General features: G+C 45.3%; 1 protein-coding gene across 4 annotated transcripts in view; it reads right to left on the reverse strand.

Annotated features, from left to right (window-relative positions):
• Positions 1-26,090, reverse strand: part of P2RY2 (purinergic receptor P2Y2) — a 65,399-nt gene that overhangs the window by 15,893 nt on the left and 23,416 nt on the right. For 2 of the 4 annotated variants that reach the window (XM_087936900.1, XM_087936901.1), the window contains exon 3: positions 2,721-6,050. The exons of the other annotated variants lie outside the window; for them this stretch is intronic. In XM_087936900.1, the coding sequence (XP_087793026.1) occupies positions 4,950-6,035 (1,086 nt within the window). In that variant the 5' untranslated portion in view covers positions 6,036-6,050 and the 3' untranslated portion in view covers positions 2,721-4,949. Of the gene's footprint in view, positions 1-2,720; positions 6,051-26,090 lie in introns of those variants that run through there. 4 annotated transcript variants of the gene reach the window in all.

The raw sequence follows: 26,090 nt of genomic DNA on the forward strand, positions 1-26,090 counted from the left end.
ATAAAAGGGTTAAAGAATCTTGGTTAAAATCACGAATCCCAGTCAGCGCCTTAAAAGTTCGCGAGGAACAAAGCACCTCTGTGAACAAGGCACATCTTCCTATCCGGTGATTTCGGGGGTCAGAAAAACGTGTTTAAAAGGAGAAGCGAGTTCAAATTCAGCCAAGCAAATGCTTGGATGTCTGATAACAGATAACAGATAAATCAGAGTTGGAAGGGACCCTGTAGGTCATCTAGTCCAACCCCCTACACCATTTTTGACAAATGGCAGTCCAGTCTCTTCTTGAAATCCTCCAGGGATGAAGCTCCCACAACTTCTGAAGGCAAATTTCTGTTCCCTGGGTTGATTGTTCTCACTGTCAGAAAGTTTCTCCTTATTTCCAGGTTGAATCTCTCCTGGATCAGTTTCCACCCATTGTTCCTTGTCTGGCTTTCGGGTGTTTTAGAAAATGACCCCTTCCTCCTCTCTGTGGCAGCCCCTCAAATATTGGAAGGCTGCTCTCCTGTCTCCCCTGGTCCTTCTCTTCCCTAGACTAGCCAGGCCCAATTCCTGCAACTGTTCATCGTATGTTTTAACCTCCAGTCCCCTAATCATCCTGGTTACTCTTCTCGGCACTTTTTCTAGAGTCTCAATACCTATTTTTATAGTGTGGTGACCAAAACTGCATGCAGTACTCTAGGTGTGGTCTTACTAAGGCTTTATAGGGTGGTATTAGTACCTCCCTTGATCTCGATTGTATCCCTCTGTTAATGCAACTTAGGATTGCATTGGCTTTTTTGGCGGCGGCTGCACACAGCTGGCTCCTATTTAGCTGGTTGTCCACTAAGACTCCAAGATCCCCCTCCCAGTTCCTGCTATTGAGCCTGGTTTTCACCCAGTCTATACGTGTCCTTTTAGTTTTTCTTGCCTAAGTGTAGGACTTTACTTTTCTCTACATTGAATTTCATTTTGTTAGATAGGGCCCAGTGTTGTAGTCTAGTTTGTATCTTGAGCCTATCTTCTTGGGTGTTAGTTATTCCTGCCAGCTTAGTATCATCTGCAAATTTGATAAGTTCCCCTTCTATTCCCTCATCTAAGTCGTTAATGAAGATATTGAAGAGTCCTGGCTGGGCCTAAGACAGAACCTTGTGGCACCTCACTGCTTACTTGTAGACTTAGACCCATTAAGGACTCATTGAGTACAGTTTGCCAGCCAGTTGCGAGTCCATCTAGTGGTGGTGCTATCTATTCCACTTTTTTTCTAGCTTACTAAGAAGTAGGTTGTGGTATACTTTGTCAAATTCCTTGCTGAAATCTAAATATATTATGTCCACAGTATTTTGCTGGTCTTCTAAATTAGTGACTTTGTTGAAGAATGAAATAAGATTGGTTTGGCATGATCTGTTCTTAACAAACCCGTGCTGACTGCTAGTTATTATTTTACTTATTTCTAGACGTTGGCAGATCTGGTTTTTTTTTAATTATTATTTTTTACAGTATCTTCCCGGGTATTGATGTTAGGCTGATTGGTCTATAGTTTCCTGGGTCTGTGTTTTCCCCTTTTTTTGAGGTTAACCCGAGAGAATGAAATTCATCCACAAACCATCTTGTAATAGTAATTAATAATAGGTCATTTTTTTTCCTGCAACAACCCATCTTCAAATAAACCCCGGCTTCACGTACAAGGTTCTTTTTTTTTTTTTTAAACAGGTCTGGTTGAAAAGATTGTGTGAACCCAACTTGCAAGTTTGTGGCAGGAGATACAAAAACGGCTCGCCTAAAAGGGGATCTTGTGGGTTTTATGGCTGGGAAAGGGATGCAAATTTTCAACACACAGGAGTTTCCAGAAGGAAAAGAAAACCCTTAAAATTCTTGCAGGGACTTTAACAAACAGTCGTTTGGAAAAATGGCCTTTTTAAGAGCACTTCATTAAGCACCGTCATTTGCAACTTTCTGCAAGAGTCGCTGTTGTCCAAGGTGTACGGGAAGAAAAGGGGCAAAGGTGAATTACCTGGTTCTACTCGCCTTATTTATAAAGCATTTAAATGGCCAATTTGCCATGTTTTCACATGGATTGCAGCTGGCAGTTTGCAAGTATAGGAAGTCCTCAACTTACGGCCACAATTGTTGCCGACAGCACGACAGCAGTTAACTTGAGTTTCGCCACATTTTAGGATCTTTCTTGCCACCTTTCTTGCAAAAGTCATCAGTCACCTTTTTCAGTGCCATTTTGGCTTTGAACGGTCACAATATGAATGGTCATAAGTCAAGGATGACCCGCATTGGACAAACTTTGCTGAATCGAAACATTCCAGAGGAGGAATAATCAATGCAAAGGGAAGTTTAAGTCTCAAAACTTTAATCAAGGCTTTCTCAAATGTGGCAAATTTAAAGATGGGTGGACTTCAACTCCCAGAATTCCCCAATCTGTATATTTCCTGGGGAATTCTGGGAGTTGAAGTCCACTCAACTTAAAGTTGCCACGTTTGAAAAATACCACTTCTATTTTCCTTTCTACGGCTGTTTGGAAGCTGAAAGGTTGCAGCCCAGGAAAAAAATAATAATACCATTAGTTTAAAAAAAAACACCTTAATTTTATGAACCCATGGATCAGGAAAGGGTATCTGTTAAAGCCAAATCTCCATTAAATGAGAAGGTAGATAATTGAGTAAATCTTTTCATAATTTACATAGAGATTTTTTTCTAATTTATATTCAAATTCTAGAGAAAATATACAAATGTTGTCCAAGTGAATTTTCTTTATTGCATCCAAAATCTGCTGAATGGAGGTCCATAAAAATTGGGAGGTTAATGGATATCAGCTATTATTCATGCAATGCTTTGTCAATTACAGTACAATATTAGAAACGCAGGTAACCTCTTAAAATCAAGAGAACTCAGTGACGTTGCTCACATCACATATTGCGATGCGATGAATAAATCACATTGCCTAAAACTTCACACTATGCGCACTATGTTATCGAACCAGGGTAACAGAATAACAGAATTGGAAGGGAACTTGGAGGTCTTCTAGTCCAACCCCCTGCTCAACTATATCATCCCAGTCAAGTGACTTCCCAGCCTCTTCTTGAAAGCGTCCAGCGATGAAGCACCCACAACTTCTGGTGGCAAGCAGTTCCACTGGTTAATTGTCCTCACTGTTGATAAGTTTCTCCTTAATTCCAGGTTGCTTCTCTCCGTGATGAGTTTCCATCCGTTGCTTCTTGTCCTGCCTCTTCAGGGGCTTTGGAGAATAGCTTGACTCCCTCTTCTTTGTAGCAGACTCAAATATTGGAAAATTGCTATCATGTCACACACCTAGATTAACCCGGTTTAGTAATCTGGTTAATTTAACGCTGCACCTTTAGCCACCAAAAAATCCAATCAAGGTTAACTCTAGCTAAATTTAGCAACATTTCCACTAGGTCTTTCCTTAAACTGAGTTAAACATGTTGTGTAAACTCAGCCACAATGACTTAGCATGATGGCTTGGTTCACCCAACATGTTGACATTGTGGGAACACAAGCATTTTAGTCTATTTTAGCCCAAAATCAGCGTCCAGTGGCATTTTTTTTTTCAGACTAACACGTTTTATTCAAAGGCCTCTGCCCTCTGTGATTGAAATCCCACATCAAGAATCACAAAGGACTATTATTTCTGCTATATATTACTAGATCAGTACAATTGTTATCTTTATTCTGTTCCATCTCTCAAAAGCAAAACCTCTTCCAAAGAGACATTAATAAAGGGAAATTGTCCATAATTGCAAAGGAAAACATTACAATATTTAGGAACAAGGAAGCGATAATACCTGGCTGTCAGTTGTTGTCGGCCCACCCTGGTCTCTTGTCCTGCCAAGCCACATTTTAACCCTGTTTCCATGTTGTCGGAACACAGTCAATGTCTGATTTACATTAATTTTCCCTCCCCCCCATGAGATAATATCCTCACATTTTTATATCGACAAACGACTTTCCACGGTGCAAGATACACCTTGGAAACATAAACCAGTGCTTATGAAGAGCGCTCTGGTCTCCATGCTTCTAAAATAAAATAAAAAGACATTTAAATAGTGATTTTTCCATACCCTTCATGCCTCCATGACCTGACCTGGAGGTGCTCACATTGCAGCCCTGGTCAAAAGGGCCCAGCAGAGATTATACTACCTGAGGCTTCTCAGGAAACAACAACTGAATGAAAAACTGCTGGTGACCTTCTACCGCTGCACCAGAGAGAGTATCTTAACTTACTGCACACCTGTGTAGGGTTTGCCAATTGCATAGTGGCAGATAGGACAGCGCTCCAGAGGGTTAATGTCATTGCCCAGAGGATCCTAGGTTGTCCTCTTCCCCTCTTTGGAAGAGCTTTATAGCTCCCGCTGCCTTAAGAAAGTTCAAAACATCCTCAAAGATCCATCTCATCCTGGGCACCCCCTTTTTTTTGAACTATTACCACCTGGCAGATGGTACAGGACAATAATAAAAACAAGGACAAATTAGGTTGCAAAACAGCTTCTATCCCAGGGCAGTAACTCTATTGCATTCTACTATATAGTGCAATACTAACACAATATTAATTGCATAGAATGCAATTGCCCTCTCCCCTATTTGGAAGAGCTTTTAAAAAGTTCAAAACATTCTCCTGCTGCCTTAAGAAAGTTCAAAACATCCTCAAAGATCCAACTCATCCTGGGCATCCCTTATTATTATTATTTTCGAACTATTACCATCTGGCAGACGGTACAGGATAATAAAACCAAGGACAAATAGGCTGAAAAACAGCTTCTATCCCAGGGCAGTAACTCTATTGCCTTCTACTGCGTAGTACACTGAAGATGGTGTTTAATCTCATCGTACGGTGTGTGCAAATGACAATAAACTAAACGAAACCAACTCTGGTGGAAAACGCCTTTGCAGAATTTCAGAAGAAGGCTTTCCCGGTGGCAGGCAACGTTAGAAACGAGACTTGGCTACGATACCGTGGTTTTGGTTTTCATGGCTAGTTGATCTCGTCCCCGAAAGTTGCAATGGGGAACGCTGGTCGTCCCCGACTGGGTGCCATTTTTCGCTGCGGTTTGGGGACAAGCAAATTTGACAAACTTTTGCCCCGCCAAAAAGTACAGGATGGGGTCCAGGCAGCTGTTGGTACTGGCCAGAGGGCGGCAGAGTTTGTAAGCCAGGTTGATGGCGTCCAGCGTGGGACAGCTGAGGTCCCAGCTGCGGAAGGAGTAATAGAGAGTCCGGGTGATGTGGAAGGGTAGGAAGCAGATGATAAAGACCAACATGACGATGAGGATCATCTTCACGGACTTCTTCTTGGAGCTGGACATGCGGGAGATTCCTCGCGTGGGCTGGAGAAGCTTGCGGGCCATCATGCAGTAGCAGACGATGAGGAGAAGGAAAGGGATGCAGAAGAGGAGGACCAGCATCACTGAACTGTAGATGAGGAACTGGTCAAAGAGCTCCTTGGCGGACGTGTCATGGCAGGTGATGCTGTTGCACCTCTGGCTGGTGGTGACGAAGAAGAGGACCGGCGACTGGCAGGAGATCACCACCAACCACACGGCAGCGGAGACCCAACGGGCGTAGCGTACCTGGCCCCATTCCAGGGACCGGAGAGGGAGGCAGACGCCCATGAAACGGTGGGCGCTGATGCAGAGGAGGAAGAGGATGCTGCAGTACAGGTTGGTGTAGAAAAGGAAGCGGGTAATCTTGCATAAGCCCACGCTGAAGGGCCAGTTGTCCTCCATGGCGTAGTAGTAGACCAGCAAGGGCAAGGAGATGACGTAAAGCAAGTCGGACACGGCCAGGTTGAACATGTAGGTGGTGGAGGCGTTCCAGGTCTTGATGCGGAAGAGGAAGACGTAGAGAGCCAGCAGGTTGAGGGTGAGGCCCACCACGAAGACGATGCTGTAGGAGACGGGCAGGAGGATGTACTTGAAGTCCTCGTTGAACTTGCACTTGTAAGGGTGCTCCTCCTCACCGCAGTCGGCCTCCGAGGAGTTGGCGCTGGCATTCATCATCACGGCGTACGGCAGGAACGTGAGGTTCTCCATCGCCCTGGGAGAGTCCTTGGAAGGAAAGCAGAGGGAGAAAGGTTAGCCCAGGTGGAAGCGTTGCAGTCCCACAAGGTACTTCCCTGGCTTTGAGGATGGAGGATTGATTGATAGGGAGGTAGATGCTGTAGGTAGATAGATAGATAGATAGATAGATAGATAGATAGATAGATAGATAGATAGATAGATAGATAGATAGATACCGTAGATAAATTGATACTGTAGATAGATCAATGGATGGGTAGATGATAGATGGATGGATGGATGGATGGATGGATGGATAGATAGATAGATAGATAGATAGATAGATAGATAGATAGATAGACTGACCATAGATAGATAAATAGATATAGATACGATAGATAGATAGATAGATGATAGATAGATAGATATACCATATATAGATGATACATAGATAGATGGATAGATAGGTAGGTAGGTAGGTAGGTAGGTAGGTAGATAGATAGACCATAGATAGATAAATAGATATAGATATGATAGATAGATAGATAGATAGATAGATAGATGCCATAGATAAATTTAGATAGATAGATAGATAGATAGATAGATAGATAGATAGATAGATAGATAGATAGATAGATCAATGGATGGATGGATGGATGGATAGATAGATGGATAGATAGATAGATGGATAGATAGATAGATAGATAGATAGATAGATAGATAGATAGATAGATAGATCCGTAGGTAGGTAGGTAGGTAGGTAGGTAGGTAGATGGATGGATAGATAGATAGATAGATAGATAGATAGATAGATAGATAGATAGATAGATAGATAGATAGATAGATAGATAGATAGATATAGATACTATAGATAGATGATAGATAGATACATAGATAGACACATAGGTAGGTAGGTAGGTAGGTAGGTAGATAGATAGATAGATAGATAGATAGACCAACCATAGATAGATAGATAAATAGATAGATATAGATTCCATAGATAGATAGATGAAGATAGATAGATAGATATAGATACTATAGATAGATAGATAGATAGATAGATAGATAGATAGATAGATAGATAGATAGGCAGGCAGACAGGCAGACAGACAGTTAAATACGTTTAGCTTCTTTTTTGGCAGCAGAAAGCACTGGATCGGGTAGGTGTGTGAACAGACCACGCTGCCCTTGCCCCGCACATCAGTGGTCACAGCAAATGTGACAACGTCTCTGGGTGCCTCTTCAAGGGAATTGCACAATTCACATTCCTTCAGTGTATGCTATCCTGTCTCTAAACATCTCTTTCCGGGTTTTGCGCTGTAATTATTAACTCTCCAAAGATACTCGCCAGCTGTTGGCAACGCGTGAGGAGATGCTGAAGGAAGCAAAAGGGATCATCGTTCGCACGCACCCTAATTTCTGGAGGCGACAGCCGAGCGGGGAAGGAAAGGAGGAGTAAACTAGGCAGAATTACAGCAGTCCTCGACTTACGACCACAATCAAGACACACATTTCCATTGGGGTTGTTAAGGGAGCCAACCAGGGGTGGGCTGCTGGAGGCTCACTAAGATTCTGCAGGGCTTGGAGAGCCCCCAATAACCTCAGAAAGACAAGCAGCAAGGGAAAACTCTTAATAGGCTTAATTGAACTTCTGGGCGTTTAGGCAAGAGCATTGCACACCTGGTAACAGTGTGGCAAGCTAGATGAGCGATCCACTTGGCGCTTGCAAGGAAGAGCCGTTGAGAAAATCAGATAACGTAGCCACGGAAAATTTTTTTTCCATTTTTTGTGGTATTCTGTCTCGTCCTTATTTTTTTTAATTCCAGAGTCAATCTATCTGTTTCAGCACATATCAATATCTTCTTTATCACCTCACCTTTGTTGGGGAATTTCTCTTATCTTTCCATTTTTGGGCAAAAGTCATTCTTGCTGCCATGATAATATGTATTATTTAAAAAAAATCTCCTCTTTATTATATCTTTCTGTCATAATTCCAAGTAAAAATTAGTTGGTTTATAACAGTTCGCTTAGTCACCGTTGCAAGTTACAACGGCACTGGAAAAAGTGATTTATGACCGTTTTTCACACTTAAGACTGTTGCATCATCCCCATGGTCACCTGATCAAAATTCAAAAGCTTGACCACGGACTCATATTTATGATGGTCGCAGAGTCCCAGGGGGGTCACGTGATCCTCTTTTGTGACCTTCGGACGAGCAAAATACACGGGGAAGCCAGTTTCGCTTAACAACCGGGTTACTAGCTTAACAGCTCCAGTGCTTCATTTAACGACTGTAGCCAGAAAGATCGTAAAATGGAGGAAGACTCCTTTAGCAAATGTCACATTTAGCAACAGGAATTTCGGGCTCCATGGTGGTCGTAAGCCGAGGAGGAATCCCTGTGCCTGCTGGTTTGCCAAGCGCTTGGATTTTGATCACGTGATCACGGGGGGAATGCCACAACGGTCATTAAGTGTGAAAAACGGTCATCTGTTGTGGTTCGCCAGCAGCAGGTGCGGATGGCTGAGGTTTCGGAGAGCGAGGACTCGGATGAGGGGCCTACCTGGGATGCAGAGATAGGGCCAGGACCATCAGGGGGTGGAGTGCTGCCTTTGGAGATTGTGGAGGCTGGCAGCAACGATGAGGAGGTTCCCGAGGAGCCTGTGCCCAGTGCACGTGCATGCAGGGCAGCACAGGCGACTCAGGAGTAAGGCTGCAAGGTAATGGCCCCTCCCTTAAGAGATAAAAGCCAGCTGAGAAACCAGAGTTCTTTGCAGGAAGCAAAGAAGTTTTTACACTCAAGCCTTGTGGACATTCGGACTCTCTTAGTTTGTGTTTGGAGACTCTTCGTGTTTGAAATATTTCTTGGCAACTTTATCTGGTGTTCTTGGCAGCCTTGCGCCACCTTGGCAAGGCTTGTTCTTATCAGAGACAATGAGTTTGAAACAGCCTTTTAACCGGGAAGGAACAGAATTCGTAAAGAATCATTAAAAGGTTTTGCTGTTACCTCCATTTTGGGTTTGTTTCCTTGGAACCAGGTTTGGGTCAGAACATTACCAGTCTCTTTTCCCAGTGCTGATATAACTTCGAACAGCCATGAAACAAATGGTTTGCGAGCCGAGGGATCACCTGTGTTCCCTGAACAAAATGTCTCGCTTAACGACAGAAATGTTGGGGCTCCGTTGCGGTAGTAAGGTAAGGACTCCCCTGTACTTTCAAGGAATGCTTCTAAGTCTCCAAATGTTGAACGATGAATAAAGAAAGGAGAATTTGAAGCAGCCAAAAATGCCTGGATTTTCTTTCGGGCCCGATGCCCGTTTTTCTCTTTTCCCACAGGAATTCTCCGCTTTGTGAGTTAGTTCGGTGGCAACAAGGCTGGCATTGTTTCTATGTGACCCCAGTGTGGCTTTGGATTGTGGGTTGTTGTCGACTTCACAATCCACCACTGTTTTATACAATGAGGAGTAGTAGTAGTAAGAGGGGAAATTAGAATTTGAATGATGGTCGTCCTGAGAAACTTTGAACAACATGGCGATCGGCATAAAAATAACACCCAGAAATATTGAATCATTAAACAACGGAAGATTATAACTTAACCTAAATAGGTGCATTACTATTAGAACGACGTCAGCCTGTTCAATACAACACATAGGATTGTTAGCGTTTTGTTTGTAGCAAAAGGAGTGACATTCAGATAACAGATCATCAGAGTTGGAAGGGACCTTGTAGGTCATCTAGTCCAACCCCCTGCCCAAGTGGGAAACCCTACACCATTTCTGTCCAGTCTCTTCTTGAAAGCCTCCAGTGATGAAGCTCCCACAATTTCTGAAGGCAACTTCTGTTTCATGGGTGGATTGTTCTCACTGTTAGAAAGTTTCTCCTTATTTCCAGGTTGAGTCTCTCCTTGATCAGTTTCCATCCATTATTCCTTGTCTGGCTTTTGGGCGCTTTGGACAATAGCTTGACCCCTTCCTCCCTGTGGCAGCCCCTCAAATATTGGAAGACTGCTATCGTATCTCCCCTGGTCCTTCTCTTCCCTAAACTAGCCAGGCCCAGTTCCTGCAACCGTTCGTTGCATATTTTAGCCTCCAGTCCCCTCATCATCCTGGTTGCTCTTCTCTGCACTTTTTCTATTTATTTTATTTTATTGATTGATTTGTCTCAGCATCTTTAATTTAATTTAATAGTCTCAACATCATTTTTTATTGTGTCGTGACCAAAACTGGATGCAGTACTCCAGGTGTGGTCTTACTAAGGCTTTATAGAGTGGTATTAGTACTTCCCTTTGTCTTGACTGTATCCCTTTGTTAATACAAGTTAGGATTGCATTGGCTTTTTTGGCTGCCGCTGCACACGGCTGGCTCCTATTTAGCTGGTTGTCCACTAAGACTCCAAGATCCCCCTCCCAGTTCCTGCTATTGAGCCTGGTTTCACCCAGGCTATATGTGTCCTTTTGGGTTTTTCTTGCCCAAGTGTAGGACTTTACTTTTCTCTACATTCAGAATATGGCGATTGGCATAAAAATAACATACTGAAATATCGAACAATCAAATAACAAAAGATTATAATTCAACAAAATATGTCTATGTTATTACCAAAACTATATAAGATTGTCAATTTGTAGTAAATATGAAGAATATTATTTTATTTGTGTAATATATGTGTAATAATATGCTTATTATTATTAAAGCTATATAAGATTGTCAACTTATATATAGTAAATATGAAGAATATTATTTTGTACCAAAATGTACGACGCTTGGGTGCCACACTGTTCACACAATGATGTGTTTGTAAAAAAAATAAAAAATAAAAAACTTGGAAAAAAAAGCAAAGCAAAGCAAAACAATCCGCCACTGTTTGATGGTAGCTGAGTGATGTCCTTCTCGCTTCTCGAGGCTGCTTTTGGAGGGCCAGGGTTCGTATTTGGAGTGTCCGGCCTCAGCAAATGTTGCCAGGGGTGTATAATTCACCAGGCTCTGAGAAAGCCGTTGAGTTTTGGCGCGGGGCAAAAGAGAAAGCTGCTTGGCATTCTGGTGACATTTTCCAGTGGCGCGTGGGAGTGTGATATTTAGAATATTTGTGGTGGTTCGTGAGCTGACTTTCTCCTGAATTATGTTGTGGCCTAGGCCAGCAAGACAGACTCGGACAGTGAAGAGGTTGGAGAGGAAAAAGGGCCAGTCCTAGATTCTGGGGAAGGCCCAGACAAGGGCTCTGTGTCAGACGCATAGATGGAGACAGGTCCGTCTGACAATTATCAGCTCTCTTCAGAGTTGGAGATCAGTGGGGAAGAAGAACAGCTGGAGCCTGTTCCCAGTGTGTGCATGCGCAGAGCTGCCAGGAGAAGGGAACGGCTAAGGAACAAGGGTCGATTCGGGAGTAATGGTGGATGGTGAATGGTCCCACCCATAGGGAATAAAGAGGTGCGAAAAGGGACAAAGGTGTTTGTAGGAGACAATTAGTTTGTTTGATTAGTGTGAATATTTGTTCCTGACTTCTTGCCAAGTAATTGCTGCTACACGATGGCATTTGGGAGGTATCGGCCTAGCAACTCTCCATGCTCCAAATATCCTGGGACTACATCACCCTGGCAGGCCTGGAGCTGGGAATGTCCTGGGGAGGTTTGCAAGGCTGCCCGAGGTACCTGTGAAGGGCCGTTGTAGCATTGAACGGTCATTAAACGAACTGTTGTAAGGGCGGGACGACTCACACTGCTTTTGATTGTTTCTCCGTAAATCCTACTTACGTTTTACCGTTTCATTGTTCCTTTTTCCTTCAGTGCTTTTGCAGGAAAGCATTGAAGAATTCTCATGGCCTGAGATTATACAGAGATAAGATGGGTTGGATAGCAGAGGAGCTCAGATTTTTAAAATCTCTTTAAAAGGAGTTGAACAGGTTGTGTCAGGTAATAAACAGGTGTACAGAATTGACATACTTTAAATAAATAAAATACTTTTATGGGCAGAAGCCTCCATTGGCAGGAGTCAGATCCTGATGGAGGTAAAAGGAAATTGAGTCGGCAGGTGCGAATAGGTGGCAATATAAAATTTCTAAATAAATAAATTCCTCCAATTTTTTCGAAAAATGCAGTTGGATAAAATTTTGGCTTTACAGTCATCCTGGACATACGACCATTTCCATAGCTAAAACAAGGTAGTTCATTCAGTGAGACAGGCCTGGTTTTGCAATAGTTTGTTTTTGCCATTGTTGTTAAGTGAATCAGAGTGTCGTTAAGCAAATCTAATTGCTCATCGGAAGCCGCCTGGGAAGGTCGCAAATGATGATTATGTGACTCCAGGACAGTGCAATCGTCATAAGTACAAGCCAGTTGCCTGAATTTTGATCATGTGACCATAGGGGAAATGCTGTGATGGTCGTAAGTGCGAGGACTGGCTTGTAAAACACATTTTTCAGGGCCCTTGTAATCGCGAACGCGCAGTGATCAACTTCTGGGAAGCCAGATTCACTTAACAACCGTGTTACTAACTTAACAACTGCACGTAACAACAATGGCAAGAAAAGTCATAAAATGAGGCAAAACCCACTTAACAACCTCTTGCTCAGGACGAGAAATTTGGAGCTCTATTGTGGTCATAAGTCGAGGACTACCTTTAGTGAGTTTTCCCAGTAATGAGATTGCTTGGGGATTTGCAAACCAACATTTGTGGAACGTGGGAATTGTAGCCCATCCTTTTGGTAGCTGCAATTGTGTGCTGTTTGTGCCAAAGCCACTCAGAATATCAGAGTTCGGAGGGACCCGGGAGGTCTTATAGTCCAACCCCCTTGAGCAGGGGAAATTCTACACCGTTCCAGACTCTTTACTGTTTATCTTGGTTATACTGTTACTTGCTCTTTAGTTAATAGTGGAATTTATAATTTCAGGCAGGGGAACGTGCTGTCCAGCCAGGTATAGTTAGTTAGGAATTGGGAGTTATTCCTTTAAGGAAATGCATCATGGTAAGTGTAGTTAAGGTATCCTGGGAAATGTAGTTCATGTCATATGGCCACATCTGTCCAGTCTCTTCTTTAAAAACCTCTAATGATGAAACACCCACAACTTCTGGTGGCAAGCGGTTCCACTCGTTAATTCTCCTCACTGTTAGGGGATTCCTCCTTAATTCCAGGTTGCTTCTCTCCCTGATGAGTTTCCATCCGTTGTTTCTTGTCCGGCCTTGTGGTGCTTTGGAGAATAGCTTGACCCCTCTCTCTTCTTTGGGGCAGCCCCTCAAATACTGGAAGACGGCTATCATGTCACCCCTAATCCTTTTTTTTCATTAAACTAGACATGCCAGGAGGAACAAGGACACACTCAAATCAAGAAATCATGCATACATCTGAACAAGACCGTGCTGTTTCTCTGTGTCATACAATATACGAGCAGGCTACGAAACTATGTGATCGGGCAAGTTTTGGTGGAGGAAAATAAGGGGAATAAAATTCTGCCTCTGCCTCCCAGCTTCCATTGGTATTCACCTGGCTAGCGTCCTGTCAGTGTGCGAGAGAGTTGAGGGCCGTTTGGAAACTGAAGCAGTATTTGCTATGTGAGCAAGGAGGAGACAGCAAGGAGCCTGGGCGTGGCTTAGCTCAACTGTTCTGTACTAAAGCTGCTTGGTGCTGTGAAATTGAAACTCCTCTGCTTGTGTTTTGCATTTGGAAGAGATTTCTTTCCAGGTGGGGAGGGAGAGTAGAACTCCTTAGCATCAGAGAATAATAATAATAATAATAATAATAATAATAACAATAACAATAATAATAATACAGGGAATATGAATGCTCTGATGGTCATTTCAAAAAATCCTTTCTTAGTGAGCCCCTAGAAGCCAAGAGAAACCTACAGGCCAAATTTCAAGTTTGTAGGTTTTACAGTTCTGGAGATTTTTGTGATGATGCGTGAGTGTTTTTTCGCTTTTATATATTGATAGATGTAGGTATATGCATAATTTTGCATTTATTTATTTTTATTCTTGTAGTGTACATTGGAGGTGGTGAGTGAAAACTGTGTGCAGTGACATTTCATTTTAAGGTATGCCGATTTGTGTACATTTCCAGTGACAATAAAGTTGTTCTAAGTAAAACAAAAACCAACAAAGTTATTGTCACTTTGGCATTTTCTTCCCTCTTCGTGAGATCATAAAAAGAATACCTGTGCATCTCTCAGAGTTTCTACTGGTTTGTGTGATATGGTTCCTCCTTCTGCACACAGGTGTGAGAGGCCCCGGGGCGCACCTTCCTCGTAAAAAAATGATCGGCAATCGCACTTCCTTACACAACACCCATCTCAGGAGAAAAGCTGGACTTTAGTGATCGATTTTTTAAAAAAAATCACATTTGCAGATGGGGGAAATCTGCAAGTTCGCCCCGTCCCTTAACATAACTTCCCAAATTTGAATTCTTACCCGTGGGGACTTCAACTCAGATAACAGAGAACAGATGACCAGAAGTTGGAAGGGACCTTGTAGGTCATCTAGTCCAACCTCCAGAATTCTTCAGTAGGAAAATATTATAGATAGGCCTTGACTTACAACCACTCGTTCAACAACATTCAAACTTACAACGGCACTGGAAAATAAAAGGGGCTTATGGCCGGTCACACGATTAAAAATTCAGACACTTGTCAATCAGCACGCATTTATGACGGCTGCAGGGTCACACGATTGAGTTTTTGCGACCTCTCCAGTTGGATTCAGACCAACCAAAGTCAACGGGGAAGAAGCTGGATTCACTTAAGGACCGTAGGAGTCACGTAACAACTAGCGTGATTTGTTTTAGTTCTTGTTTACTTCCTCTTTCACCGCTTTGGCTGTTGAGGGCTTTGTTTAACAACCATGGGGAAAAGGTTATGAAGCTGGGTGCGACTCGCTTAACGACTGGGAATCGTTGCAACAATTGTGGTTGTTGTTGACTCGAGGACTTCTGTATGCTATTCAAATTCCCCTCATCAGAAAATGCTGGTGGGCTATTTTTCAATCACCATCCCAATCTGGTATCCCGCAGATGAATCGATAGTTGGGGTCTCTAGTGTGTTGGAACCCCAATATCTGGAGGGCACCAGGGTTGGAGAAGAAGGGCTCCCAGTGATCTGCCTCATATATCAAATTTATCTATGCCAAGGGTCATCAAGGGGTCAAGCGATTTTCCAAAGCCCCTGAAGGCCAGACAAGGAATCATGGATGGAAACTGACCAAGGAGAGATTCAACCTGGAAATAAGGAGAAACTTTCTGACCGTGAGAACAATCAACCCATGGAACAGAAGTTGCCTTCAGAAGTTGTGGGAGATACATCCCTGGAGACTTCTAAGAAGAGATTGGACAGAATTGGTGTAGGGTCTCTCGCTTGGGCAGGGGGTTGGACTAGATGACGTACAAGGTCCTCTTCCAACTCTGATTATCTGTTATTTCCCGTTGAACTTTACTCTGTTGTAAAGGTGATAGGCACGACCTGGCACGGAAACTCAGAACCGGATTGTTTGCAGAACACCTTTGCTGATTTATTCCTCAGATATGTCCCTGTGCATCTTTATAGTAAGGTATTAAGGAGGTGCATGTATATCAAAGTATCAGGTTGACATAACTCTCTGGGAATAATTCATTTGACCAGCCGGTCAATCCATTTTTTAAAAAAGTGATTCGCTGTTTTAAGCAGTTGGGTGTTTGGACCCAGCTCTCCAGACATGACGAACCCTCTGAAGTGAACTCAAAACATTCCTTTAATTAGGAGCGCCCGGCAGCCCCAACAAAAATTTTCTCTCTCTCACGACAAGCTAATAAGTCTGTCTGGAAGGGACATGAATAGTTGTTTGCCACACCAATTCGTTTCCACCCGCTCCTTTTATCCCCAGAACTAGGGTGGGAAGAGTGATGGCTCTTCCGTCCCAAGGACCGGCCCATAGATTTCCACTGCTCTCCTCTCCTCTGCCTTCTGTGCATCAGGCACTGGATCCGGCTGTTCCCCCTCTTCTTCATCAGCCACCTCCAGACCTGGGGGCTGTTGACTCTCCATCTGAGGGCTGATGGACAGCCCAGGCTCTGTCTCTCTCTCTCTCTCTCCTAGTTCAATTCTCCCTTGGAGCTCCCTGCCCGAGGACCGGCCCATAGATTTCCACTGCTCTCCTCTCCTCTGCCTTCTGTGCATCAGGCACTGATCCGCTGTCCCCTCTTCTTCATCAGCCACCTCCAGACCTGGGGCTGTTGACTCTCCATCTGAGGGCTGGTGGACAGCCCAGGCTCTGACTCTCTCTCTCTCCCAGTTCAACCTCCCTTGAGCTCCCGTCCCGAGGACCGGCCCATAGATTTCCACTGCTCTCCTCTCCTCCGCCTTCTGTGCATCTATGCATCGGGCACTGGGCCCAGCTGTTCCTCCTCTTCCTCATCAGCCACCTCCAGACCTGGGGGCTGTTGACTCTCCATCTGAGGGCTGATGGACGGCTCAGGCTCCACCTCTCTCTCCCTCCCTCCCTCCCTCTCTCCCCCTCTCCCTCTCTCTCCCTCCCTCTCTCTATCTCTGCCAGTTCCATTCTCTCTCAGAGTTCCCGCCCCAAGGACCAACCCATAGATTTCCACTGCTCTCCTCTCCTCTGCCTTCTGCGCAGCCACTGGCACTAGGCCCAGCTGTTCCTCCTCTTCCTCATCAGCCACCTCCAGACCTGACGGCTGTTGACTCTCCAAGGGCTGACGGACAGCCCAGGCTCCGCCCCTCTCTCTGTGCCAGTTCCATTCCCCTTGGAGCTCCCATCCCGAGGACCGGCCCATAGATTTCCACTGCTCTCCTCTCCTCTGCCTTCTGTGCATCAGGCACTGGACCCGGCTGTTCCCCCTCTTCTTCATCAGCCACCTCCAGACTTGGGGGCTGTTGACTCTCCATCTCAGGGCTGATGGACAGCTCAGGCTCCGCCTCCATCTCTATCTCTGCCAGCTCCATCCCATCGTCCCCCTTGGAGCTCTCGGGTTGCTTGGATGCTGACCTTGATTCCCACGATGCCTCCTCTTCCTCTTCCTCCTCCTCCGATTCGGCTGCCGACAGGCCAAAACACTGTGGTTAAACTCATAGCTTGAGACGCCTTTGAGAATGACCGTCCTATTTGCAAACATCACTGACTGTGAATATTGACGGCTCCTTACCTAATACAGGTGGCCCTTGACTTACGACGATCATTGAGCCCAAAATTTCTGTTGCTAAACAAGACCAATGTTAAGTATCAGGTTGGATCATGGCGGTCGATCACCGCATAACAATGAAGTATAAGGTGACAGCTGACCTTAAGTGAGTTTCCCCCCCCGCTTTATGACCTTTTCTTGCCACGGTTGTTAAGTGGATCTCCTCCGTTAAATTAGTAACATGGTTGTTAAGTGAATCTGGCTTTCCCCATTGACTTTGCTTGTCAGAAGGTTGCAAAAGGGGATCGTGTAACCCTGTGGAACACTGTGGCCGTCGTAAATATGAGTCAGTTGCCAAGCAGTCAAATTTTGATCATGTGACCGGGGTGGGATTCAAAAATTTTAACAACCAGTTCTGTGGGTGTGGCTTAGGTGGTGGGCGTGGCTTGGTGGTCATGTTATTGGTTGGGTGTGGCCAACTCAATATCACTCACATCGAGGCACGCATCTCCTCGCCTGGCCTCTCATGACTGTGGGGATGTTGCAACAGTCGTAAGTGTGAAAAACGGTCAGAAGTCACTTTTTCCAGCACCATTGTAACTTGCAACAGTCACTAAGTGAACTGTTTTAAGTTGAGGACTTCCTGTAGTTCACATGATTTAACATTAAGCCTCCTATCCAAAGGATACCATGTTTAGCCTAGTACCCTTTCACCTTTAATTACAAGCTTCCTGTCTTTTGTCTATTTAGAATGGCTACAACTCGAGTAAAGTAGAGAAGGAAGGAAGGAAGGAAGACGGAGGGAAGAAGGAAGGAAGGAAAAAGAGAAAAAGGAAGAAAGAAGGAAAGAAAGAAAAGAAAGAAAGGGAGGGAGGGAGGAAAGAAAGGAAGGAAGGAGGGAAGGAAGGAAAGAAGGAAGGAAGGGAAAAAGAGAAAAAGAAAGGAAGGGAGGAGGCAGGGAAGGAAGGGAAAAAGGAAGGGAAAAAGAAAAAGGAAGGAAGGAAGGAAGGAAGGAAGGAGGGAAAGAAGGAAGGAAGGAAGGAAGGAAGGAAGGAAGGAAGGAAGGAAGGAAGGAAGGAAGAAAGAAAGAAAGAAAGAGAAAAGAGAAAAGAGAAAGGAAAGAAAGAAGGAGGGAAAGAATGAAGAAAAAGAAAGAAAGAAAGAAAGAAAGAAAGAAAGAAAGAAAGAAAGAAAGAAAGAAAGAAAAAGAAAAGAAAAGAAAGTTTTCCTCTGTCAATGTTGGTAGAAGTGTTCTTGGTCATTCCTTGATTAGGTTGTTCAATGTTGGATTGTTTGTCTGAGCTTGCATTGCCATGATTGGGATGTTGTTTACTGCTTGGTTGTTGGCCTACTATTAATCCTGCTTATCTGTATGTTCATTGCTGGCTAGGAGATCTTCTCCTCTTTTCGCTTTTCAAAGGTGTCTTTTGAATGGTATGTCAATGTTGTTTACCTCTACGTGTCTGTTGATGGCTGCTTTATTTGAGGGCCGAAGTTTCCAGGAATTTTCTAGCATTTTTGAACCTGGCTTGATCTAGGATCCTCGCCATTTCCCAGTTGAAGCTATAGTGAGTTTTTATCAAGAATTAAGGCCACGTTTTTAACATAACTTCTAGTTGGGGTTTGTGGATGCACCGTCCTTACACTGCGTGTTGTAGATGACTCCTGAGTTTTCTGCTGGGACTTAATGGGCCTTTTGGTTGACTTAGGGTGTTTTGGAGGGTTTGAATCGGTTTGTTTGCAACGTGGCTATAATAATCTCTTAGCTATTTCCGAGATGTTTTGAATATACGGCAGCGTTAGCCTTTGTTATCTCTTTATTCTTGGAGTTGTTATCCAACAAGACACATCTCTGATTCTATTCCTCAATGGTCTGAGGCAAGGGGAGGGAGAGAATAACCGTGACACCATAGTGGTCAAATATGTGTTTTGACTTCCAAGGGGCTGAAATATTTGGTCAGGCTATTCCCAAGGCTGATGCGAGTGGAAGGTGTGTGTGTGTGTGTGTGTGTGTGTGTGTGTGTTATTTGGCTCAGTTAATCTGGCAAAGCAGAAGAATTGAGGCCACTCCAATTCTTGGCTGCTATAACTGTGTTTCCCCGAAAATAAGACCCTGTATTATATTTTTTTGCCACCAAAAAAGGCACCAGGTCTTATTTTGGGGGGATGTCATCCACTGACTAACCTCACTTGCATTATCCACCTCCTTTTTGCTGTCAAGACCTTCAGGAACTTCTCCTTCTATGGCCAGCAAGGCTTTCCTGAAGGCCTCTGAGGCTGATAATTGAGCTCTGGATCGATCCAGAACTTTGTTCTCAGCTCCAGAGGCCTTCAGGAAAGCTCTGCCAGCCTTGCTGGCTGCAGAAGAAATGGGCTGGCAAGGCAGGTGTTGGGGTGCGCGAGACCTGGCTATACCTGTCCAAAGGTAAGTAGTAGGGCAGCTCCACACACCCCTCATCCCCACCCTAACTTAATTTTTACCTGTCTACTCTGGAGTGGGTGGGATCTTAATTAGGGCTTATTTTTTGGGGGGGGGTAGAGCTTATATTGGGCACACATGTAAAAATCAATGTAGGTCTTATTTTCAGGGCAGGTCATATTTTGGGGGAAACAGGGTAGCTTTCTGCTATTCACAAAGGGTTGTAATTAATTGCAGGTAATCCTCAACTTTGGATGTTTTAGTGACTGTCCCTAGTTACAACGGCTGTGCAAAATGTGACTTATAACCGTTTTACACACTTATGACCATTGCAGCATCCCCGTGGTCGCATGATCAAAATTGAGGTGCTTGGCACTCATGTTTATGATGGTTTCAATCTCCCGGGGTCATGAGATGCCCTTTTGCGAAAAAAAAAGGTCATTTATCTTTATTCCTGATCTTGGATCCGTTGAACTATTCAGTTGGATGTTCTTAAAAGCAGTGAGCCATCATGGATGGGGTGATAAGAAATGTGTTGATGCTGGATAAGTACCGTGTTTCCCCCAAAATAAGACCCTGTCTTATATTTTTTTTTGCCACTAAAAAAAAAAGGCACCAGGTCTTATTTTCGGGGGATATCCTCCACTGACTAACCTCACTTGCATGTGTAGTAGGACAGCTGGATAAGTACTGTGTTTCCCCCAAAATAAGACCCTGTCTTGTATTTTTTTTGCCACTAAAAAAAAGGCACCAGGTCTTATTTTCGGGGGATATCATCCACTGACTAACCTCACCTGCATGTGTAGTAGGACAGCTCTACCCCCACCACACCCACCCCAGCTTAATGTTTACCCCTCCACTCTGGAGTGGGCGGGATCTTAATTAGGGCTTATTTTGGGGATAGGGCTTATATTGGGTGCATGTGTAAAAAAAATCAAGCGCTAGGACTTACTTCCAGGGTAGGTTGTATTTTCGGGGAAATGGTAACAGCAAAATTCACTCCTAGGATTTGGGGGAGGGGGGTGTCAGGAGGTTAGGTGAGCCCCGTATGGACTGTGATTTTGGGAAAAATGTTTATTTCAAACCTCACTTGCATTGCAACCTCAGTTCACGTCAACATAGTATGATAGACTTGCGGGGCCGATGTGCTGTGCAACAAGGTCACCTAGTGTAATAAGATTGGGACTGGATTAGGGACTTCTGTCCTCACTGTGAGTTGTGTTGGTGTGTGTGTGTGTGTGTGTGTGTGTGTGTGTGCACGAAGGGAGGCTCAGCCAATCCCATTGTACACATATTGTATGCTCACAATAAAGGGAATACCGTATTTCCCCATGTATAAGCCACCCCTTTTTTCCAAAATTTTCAAGCCCAAAAAGTAGGGGTGGCATACAAAGCAGGTACACTTTTTATACGTGAAAATGCATAAAATAATAAAGTAGGAATAAACTGGTTTTCCAGCAGTATGCTATACTTTTTGTAAAAATTGTACGTGATGATACAATTACGAAAGTGCGAGCACGCGATAGAAATGCATACGCTAGGCATCGCCTGAATGCTTGCGTTCCTACTCTCGCTCCGATGCGTAGATTGCTAGCGTCGCCCGCACCGCTCAGGCGTCATGACCAAGTTGTAGATCTAGACGTTGAATTTTGTTTCTTTGTAAATTTTCTTTCTTCATAACTTGTTTCTCTAATAAAATATTTTTTTCAAAACTTCACAGTCCAAAAATTGGGGGGGGTGGCTTATACAAAGGGGGTGCTTATACATGGGGAAATACGGTAATAACATTGCAGCATCGATTATTTACGCTCTATTTCTTAGGTACGGTCAGCCGTTGTAATGGTATGTGGCAAAGACCTTGGGAGACTGGGTAAAGAGACGCAGCTTAGGAAGTGGTCAGATAAGAGAGGACGTGGCCCACAGCTGTATAATGGGTGGAGAAAGAGAGTTTGAAGGGAGCCTCCCTGGTTTCTCAGGCTGTAAAAAGACAAGAGGGAGATTTGGGCTTTGCCATGCCCCTGGTGGAGACTGACTCTGAGGGAGAGGAGGAACAGCCGACAGGAAGTGGAAGTGTGGCTCCGGATGTTGTGGAGGAAGCTGGGGAAGGGCACAGGCCGGCTGGGCAGTCAGACAAAGACCCAGGCCCATCCCCTCTTCATCCTAGGGCACGCAGGGAGGAGTGGATAAGGGAGAAACGTGACTGGTGTGGTCTACAGGGGAAGAAAGGGCCTTGATCCCCTTCTTGGGCTGCAGCTGTGAGGACAGGTTAAAAGGACGGACATATGTATGGGCCAGTGCTGGAAGCAAAGCGTGAAAATATTTCTAGTTTGTCTGTTCTTATCTGAGTTCTGGAGTCCTTCCCAGTGTGTGTATTTCGATATCTGTGGACGTCTTCAAGCCCTTATCCTGCCTTGTCTCCTTAATTGCTTCAGTGTGGTTTGTGTTGTTTTTTCTATTTATAATTTATAGGTATTTTTAGTTTGGACGGCATTTCCTCCTTGTCGTAACTGTTTGTGGGGGAGTTTTTTTGTCTCCAGTCAAGGATATTTGGAACTTTGAAGCCAAATTGAAGGAATTAAAGGGACGTCACCTGTTTTTGTGCCTCTGTTGCTTTTGGATTTGCAAGAGTCTGCTCGCACAATTAGTCCTCGGCTTGCGACCACAACTGAGCCCAACAGGTCTGTCGCGAAGCAAGGCAGTTATTAAATGAGGTTTGCTCCATTTTACAACCTTTCTTGCCACCGTTGTTCAGTGAATCACTGCAGCAGTTAAGTTAGTAACGCGGGCGTTAGGCGAATCTGCCTTTCTCCATCGACTTTGCTTGTCAGAGGGTCACAAAATGGAATCCTACGACCTCGGGACACTGCAACGGTCATAAATATGAGTCTGTTGCCAAGCGCCTGAATTTTGCTGCAACGGTCGTAAGTGTAAAAAACAGGTTTTTTTCGGTGCCGTAACTTCGAACTGTCACTAAATGAAAGCTTGTAAGTTGAGGGCTACCTGTATAGCCTTAGAATTAGGCTCACCTGGTTGTGTTTCCTGTTTGGTCTACCTGGGAAGGTTGATTCCACAACCCCAATTTACACACCATTCCAAAGAGCGATTTGAAGGAGTCACAAACCTCCAGAGAAGCAGGGATCAACACCAGACAAACAATCCAGCAGAAAGCAATTCCCAAATGAAGGAATTACTAAGGATCAACAAAAACAAACATTTTATCAAGGAACCATTGAAGAGAAAGATCACAGCTCCACCAGGGCTACAAGTTGCTGTATATAAACTGGGAGCATGTGGTCTAGTTGTCTGATGAAACGTCGGCAAGAAAACCGACAAGGTCAGAAGGCACCAAGGATGGCACAGTTCAACACCTAGTTGCACCAAAAATAATACGATGGGAATCAGAGATTCCTTCTTATTTCCAGACGGTGAGTTCTAGCACCACCTTAGCCATTAAAGCTGGTTGAGAGACTTTGGGCCAATCACCAGGAGATGGGGAGTTCTAGTCACACCTTAGGTATGACAGCCAGCTGGGTGACTTTGGGCCAATCACCAGGAGACAGTGAGTTGTAGTTTCGCCTTAGGCATGAAAGCCAGTGAATGGCCCAAAGTCACCCAGTTGGGTTTCATGCCTAAGGTGGAACTATAACTCCCAGTCTCCTGGTGATTGGCCCAAAGTCACCCATCTGGCTTTCATGCCTGAGGCAGGACTAGAACTCACCGTCTCCTGGTGATGGGCTCAATGTCTCCCAGTTGGCTTTCATAGCTAAGATGGGACTAGAACTCACTGTCTCCTGGTGATTGGCCCAGAGTCACCCAGTTGGCTTTCATGCCTAAGGCGAAACTAGAACTCACTGTCTCCTGGTGATTGGCCCAAAGTCCCCCAGCTGGCTTTCATGCCTAAGGCGAAACTAGAACTCACCGTCTCCTGGTGATGGGCCCAGAGTCACCCAGCTGGCTTTCATGCCTAAGGTGAAACTAGAACTCACCATCTCCTGGTGATTGGCCCAAAGTCCCCCAGCTGGCTTTCATGCCTAAGGCGAAACTAGAACTCACCGTCTCCTGGTGATGGGCCCAGAGTCACCCAGCTGGCTTTCATGCCTAAGGTGAAACTAGAACTCACCATCTCCTGGTGATTGGCCCAAAGTCCCCCAGCTGGCTTTCATGCCTAAGGTGAAACTAGAACTCACCATCTCCTGTTGATTGGCCCAGAGTCACCCAGCTGGCTTTCATGCCTAAGGTGAAACTAGAACTCACCATCTCCTGGTGATTGGCCCAAAGTCCCCCCAGCTGGCTTTCATGCCTGAGGCGAAACTAGAACTCACCGTCTCCTGGTGATTGACCCAAAGTCCCCAGCTGGCTTTCATGCCTAAGGCAGGACTAGAACTCACCGTCTCCTAGTGATTAGCCCAAAGTCCCCAGCTGGCTTTCATGCCTGAGGCGAAACCTAGAACTCACCGTCTCCTGGTGATTGACCCAAAGTCCCCCAGCTGGCTTTCATGCCTAAGGCAGGACTAGAACTCACCGTCTCCTAGTGATTAGCCCAAAGTCCCCAGCTGGCTTTCATGCCTGAGGCGAAACTAGAACTCACCGTCTCCTGGTGATTGACCCAAAGTCCCCCAGCTGGCTTTCATGCCTAAGGCAGGACTAGAACTCACCGTCTCCTAGTGATTAGCCCAAAGTCCCCCAGCTGGCTTTCATGCCTGAGGCGAAACTAGAACTCACCGTCTCCTGGTGATTGACCCAAAGTCCCCCAGCTGGCTTTCATGCCTAAGGCAGGACTAGAACTCAGGGTGGCCTGGTATCTAGGCCAGCTTCTTAACCACTCGGCCAAACTGGCTTCATGCAAGGACCACCTGGCAAAGCAAGCCAGCCCCGAACGCAACATGCACATCCAAAACACACACCTCCTAAACAAACAAACAAACAAACAACGACAACAAACCCCCCCCCCCACCAAAAAAAAAACTAAGGAGGAAAAGAAAGACGGTGACCGTGTTAACAGTTTCAGGAGGCTGAAAAAGAAACATGCAAAATTGTGCGTGGGGGAATATATATTTTCCCACCCCGGTTGTGTGTCCAGAGCGGGAAGAGATCAAGTGGATCGCAGCAGAGTCGCAACCAATGTCGAATTAGGCTATTTTAAGGCACCTCCTTCTCCCTCCCTTCCCGGTGCCGGCCTCTGAGATCGGAGGTCACTCTGGCAGGAGGGGGAAAATAAACGACCAGGGGGGGGGGAGGAACTAGCAGGTGCAAGTTGCAAACTCCATCCCTCCGCCCTCCGTTGTGGCTACACAAAGCTGGACTCAGCCTTCCTGGTCCTTTTCCAGAGAGGGATTAGATGCCCGCATTCTCTATTTCACACACGCCCGGTTTCGGGTTTCTTTTCTTCTGCCTTTGATTTACGGCGCCGAGGAGGCTATTTGGGGACGTGGCAGGGAGGGGGAGGGGTCTTTGGGGACAAGAGCAGGCGCATCGACACCCCCTAACCTCCCACACTGCCAGCACCCGAGGTGGTCTCAGGCCGCGGGAGTGGAATTTACACACAAGTTGAGACAGCAACGTTGTCATTGCAGAATGAACGTCTTGACCGGCTTTCTACAGGTCAATTGATTTTCCAAAGCACCCGAAGGCAGGACAAGAGACAAGGGGTTTGGACTAGAACAGGGGTCCCCAACCTTTGGGACCTCAGGGACCACCAAACTCATAAGTTTAAATCCCGCAGACCAGAAACCCTGGGAAAATCCCCCCCAAAAAGTCTGCGGGAAAATCCCCCCATCCCGTTTTCCTACCGATCGATCGTTCTTTATTTGGGATCGCAGGATATCGTCTCCAGCTCCGTTCTCAGGGGAAGAGAGAGAGAGAGACTTTTGGCTTCATGCAAGGAAAGCAGCAGAAGCTGCAGAAGTCTTTCTTTCTCTCCCCAAAACTCTTCCAGAAATGAGTCTTTGCCGGCGCAGCCTCTTGGAGCAGGAGGCCTTGCAGGGTCCCAAAGACTCATTTCTGGCGGAGTTTGGGGGAGAGAAAGAAAGACTTCTGCTGCTTTCCTTGCGTGCAGGCAAAAGCAGAAGAAGAAAGAAGCAGCCCGGTGGCCAGGCAGGCGCATGGGGTGAGTGGGGCAAGTTCCCCCCCTCCGCCCTTTCCCCCCCTCCCCTCACTACCTCGTGGTATTCACCATGCAAGCGACGCAAGCCTTGTGTTCCCGCGGGCCATGTGGGCGGCGCAGCCTTGTGTTCCCGCACAGCCTGGATTAATTACTTTGAGGGTAACATTTCTCTGCGGACCACCAATATTATCTCACGGACCACCAATGCTCCCCGGCCCACCGGTTGGCGACCACTGGACTAGATGACCTCCAAGGTCCCTTCCAATTCTGTTAATTTTCTATTTTTGAATAATCAAGGTGAGAACCCACCTCGAATTAAGGAGAAACTTCCTGATAGGAAGAAGAGTTCACCCACCAGAAGCTGTGAGTTCTCCATCCATGGAGATTTTTAAGAAGAGACTGGACAGTCACTTGTCCGGAGTGGTTTGCGGTCTCCTGCTTGAGCAGGGGGGTTGGACTAGATGACCTCCAAGGCCC

Source organism: Pseudonaja textilis, chromosome 7 (assembly GCF_049901715.1).
Source record: "Pseudonaja textilis isolate UNSWEBS1 chromosome 7, rPseTex1.2, whole genome shotgun sequence".
Lineage (NCBI taxonomy): Eukaryota > Metazoa > Chordata > Lepidosauria > Squamata > Elapidae > Pseudonaja > Pseudonaja textilis.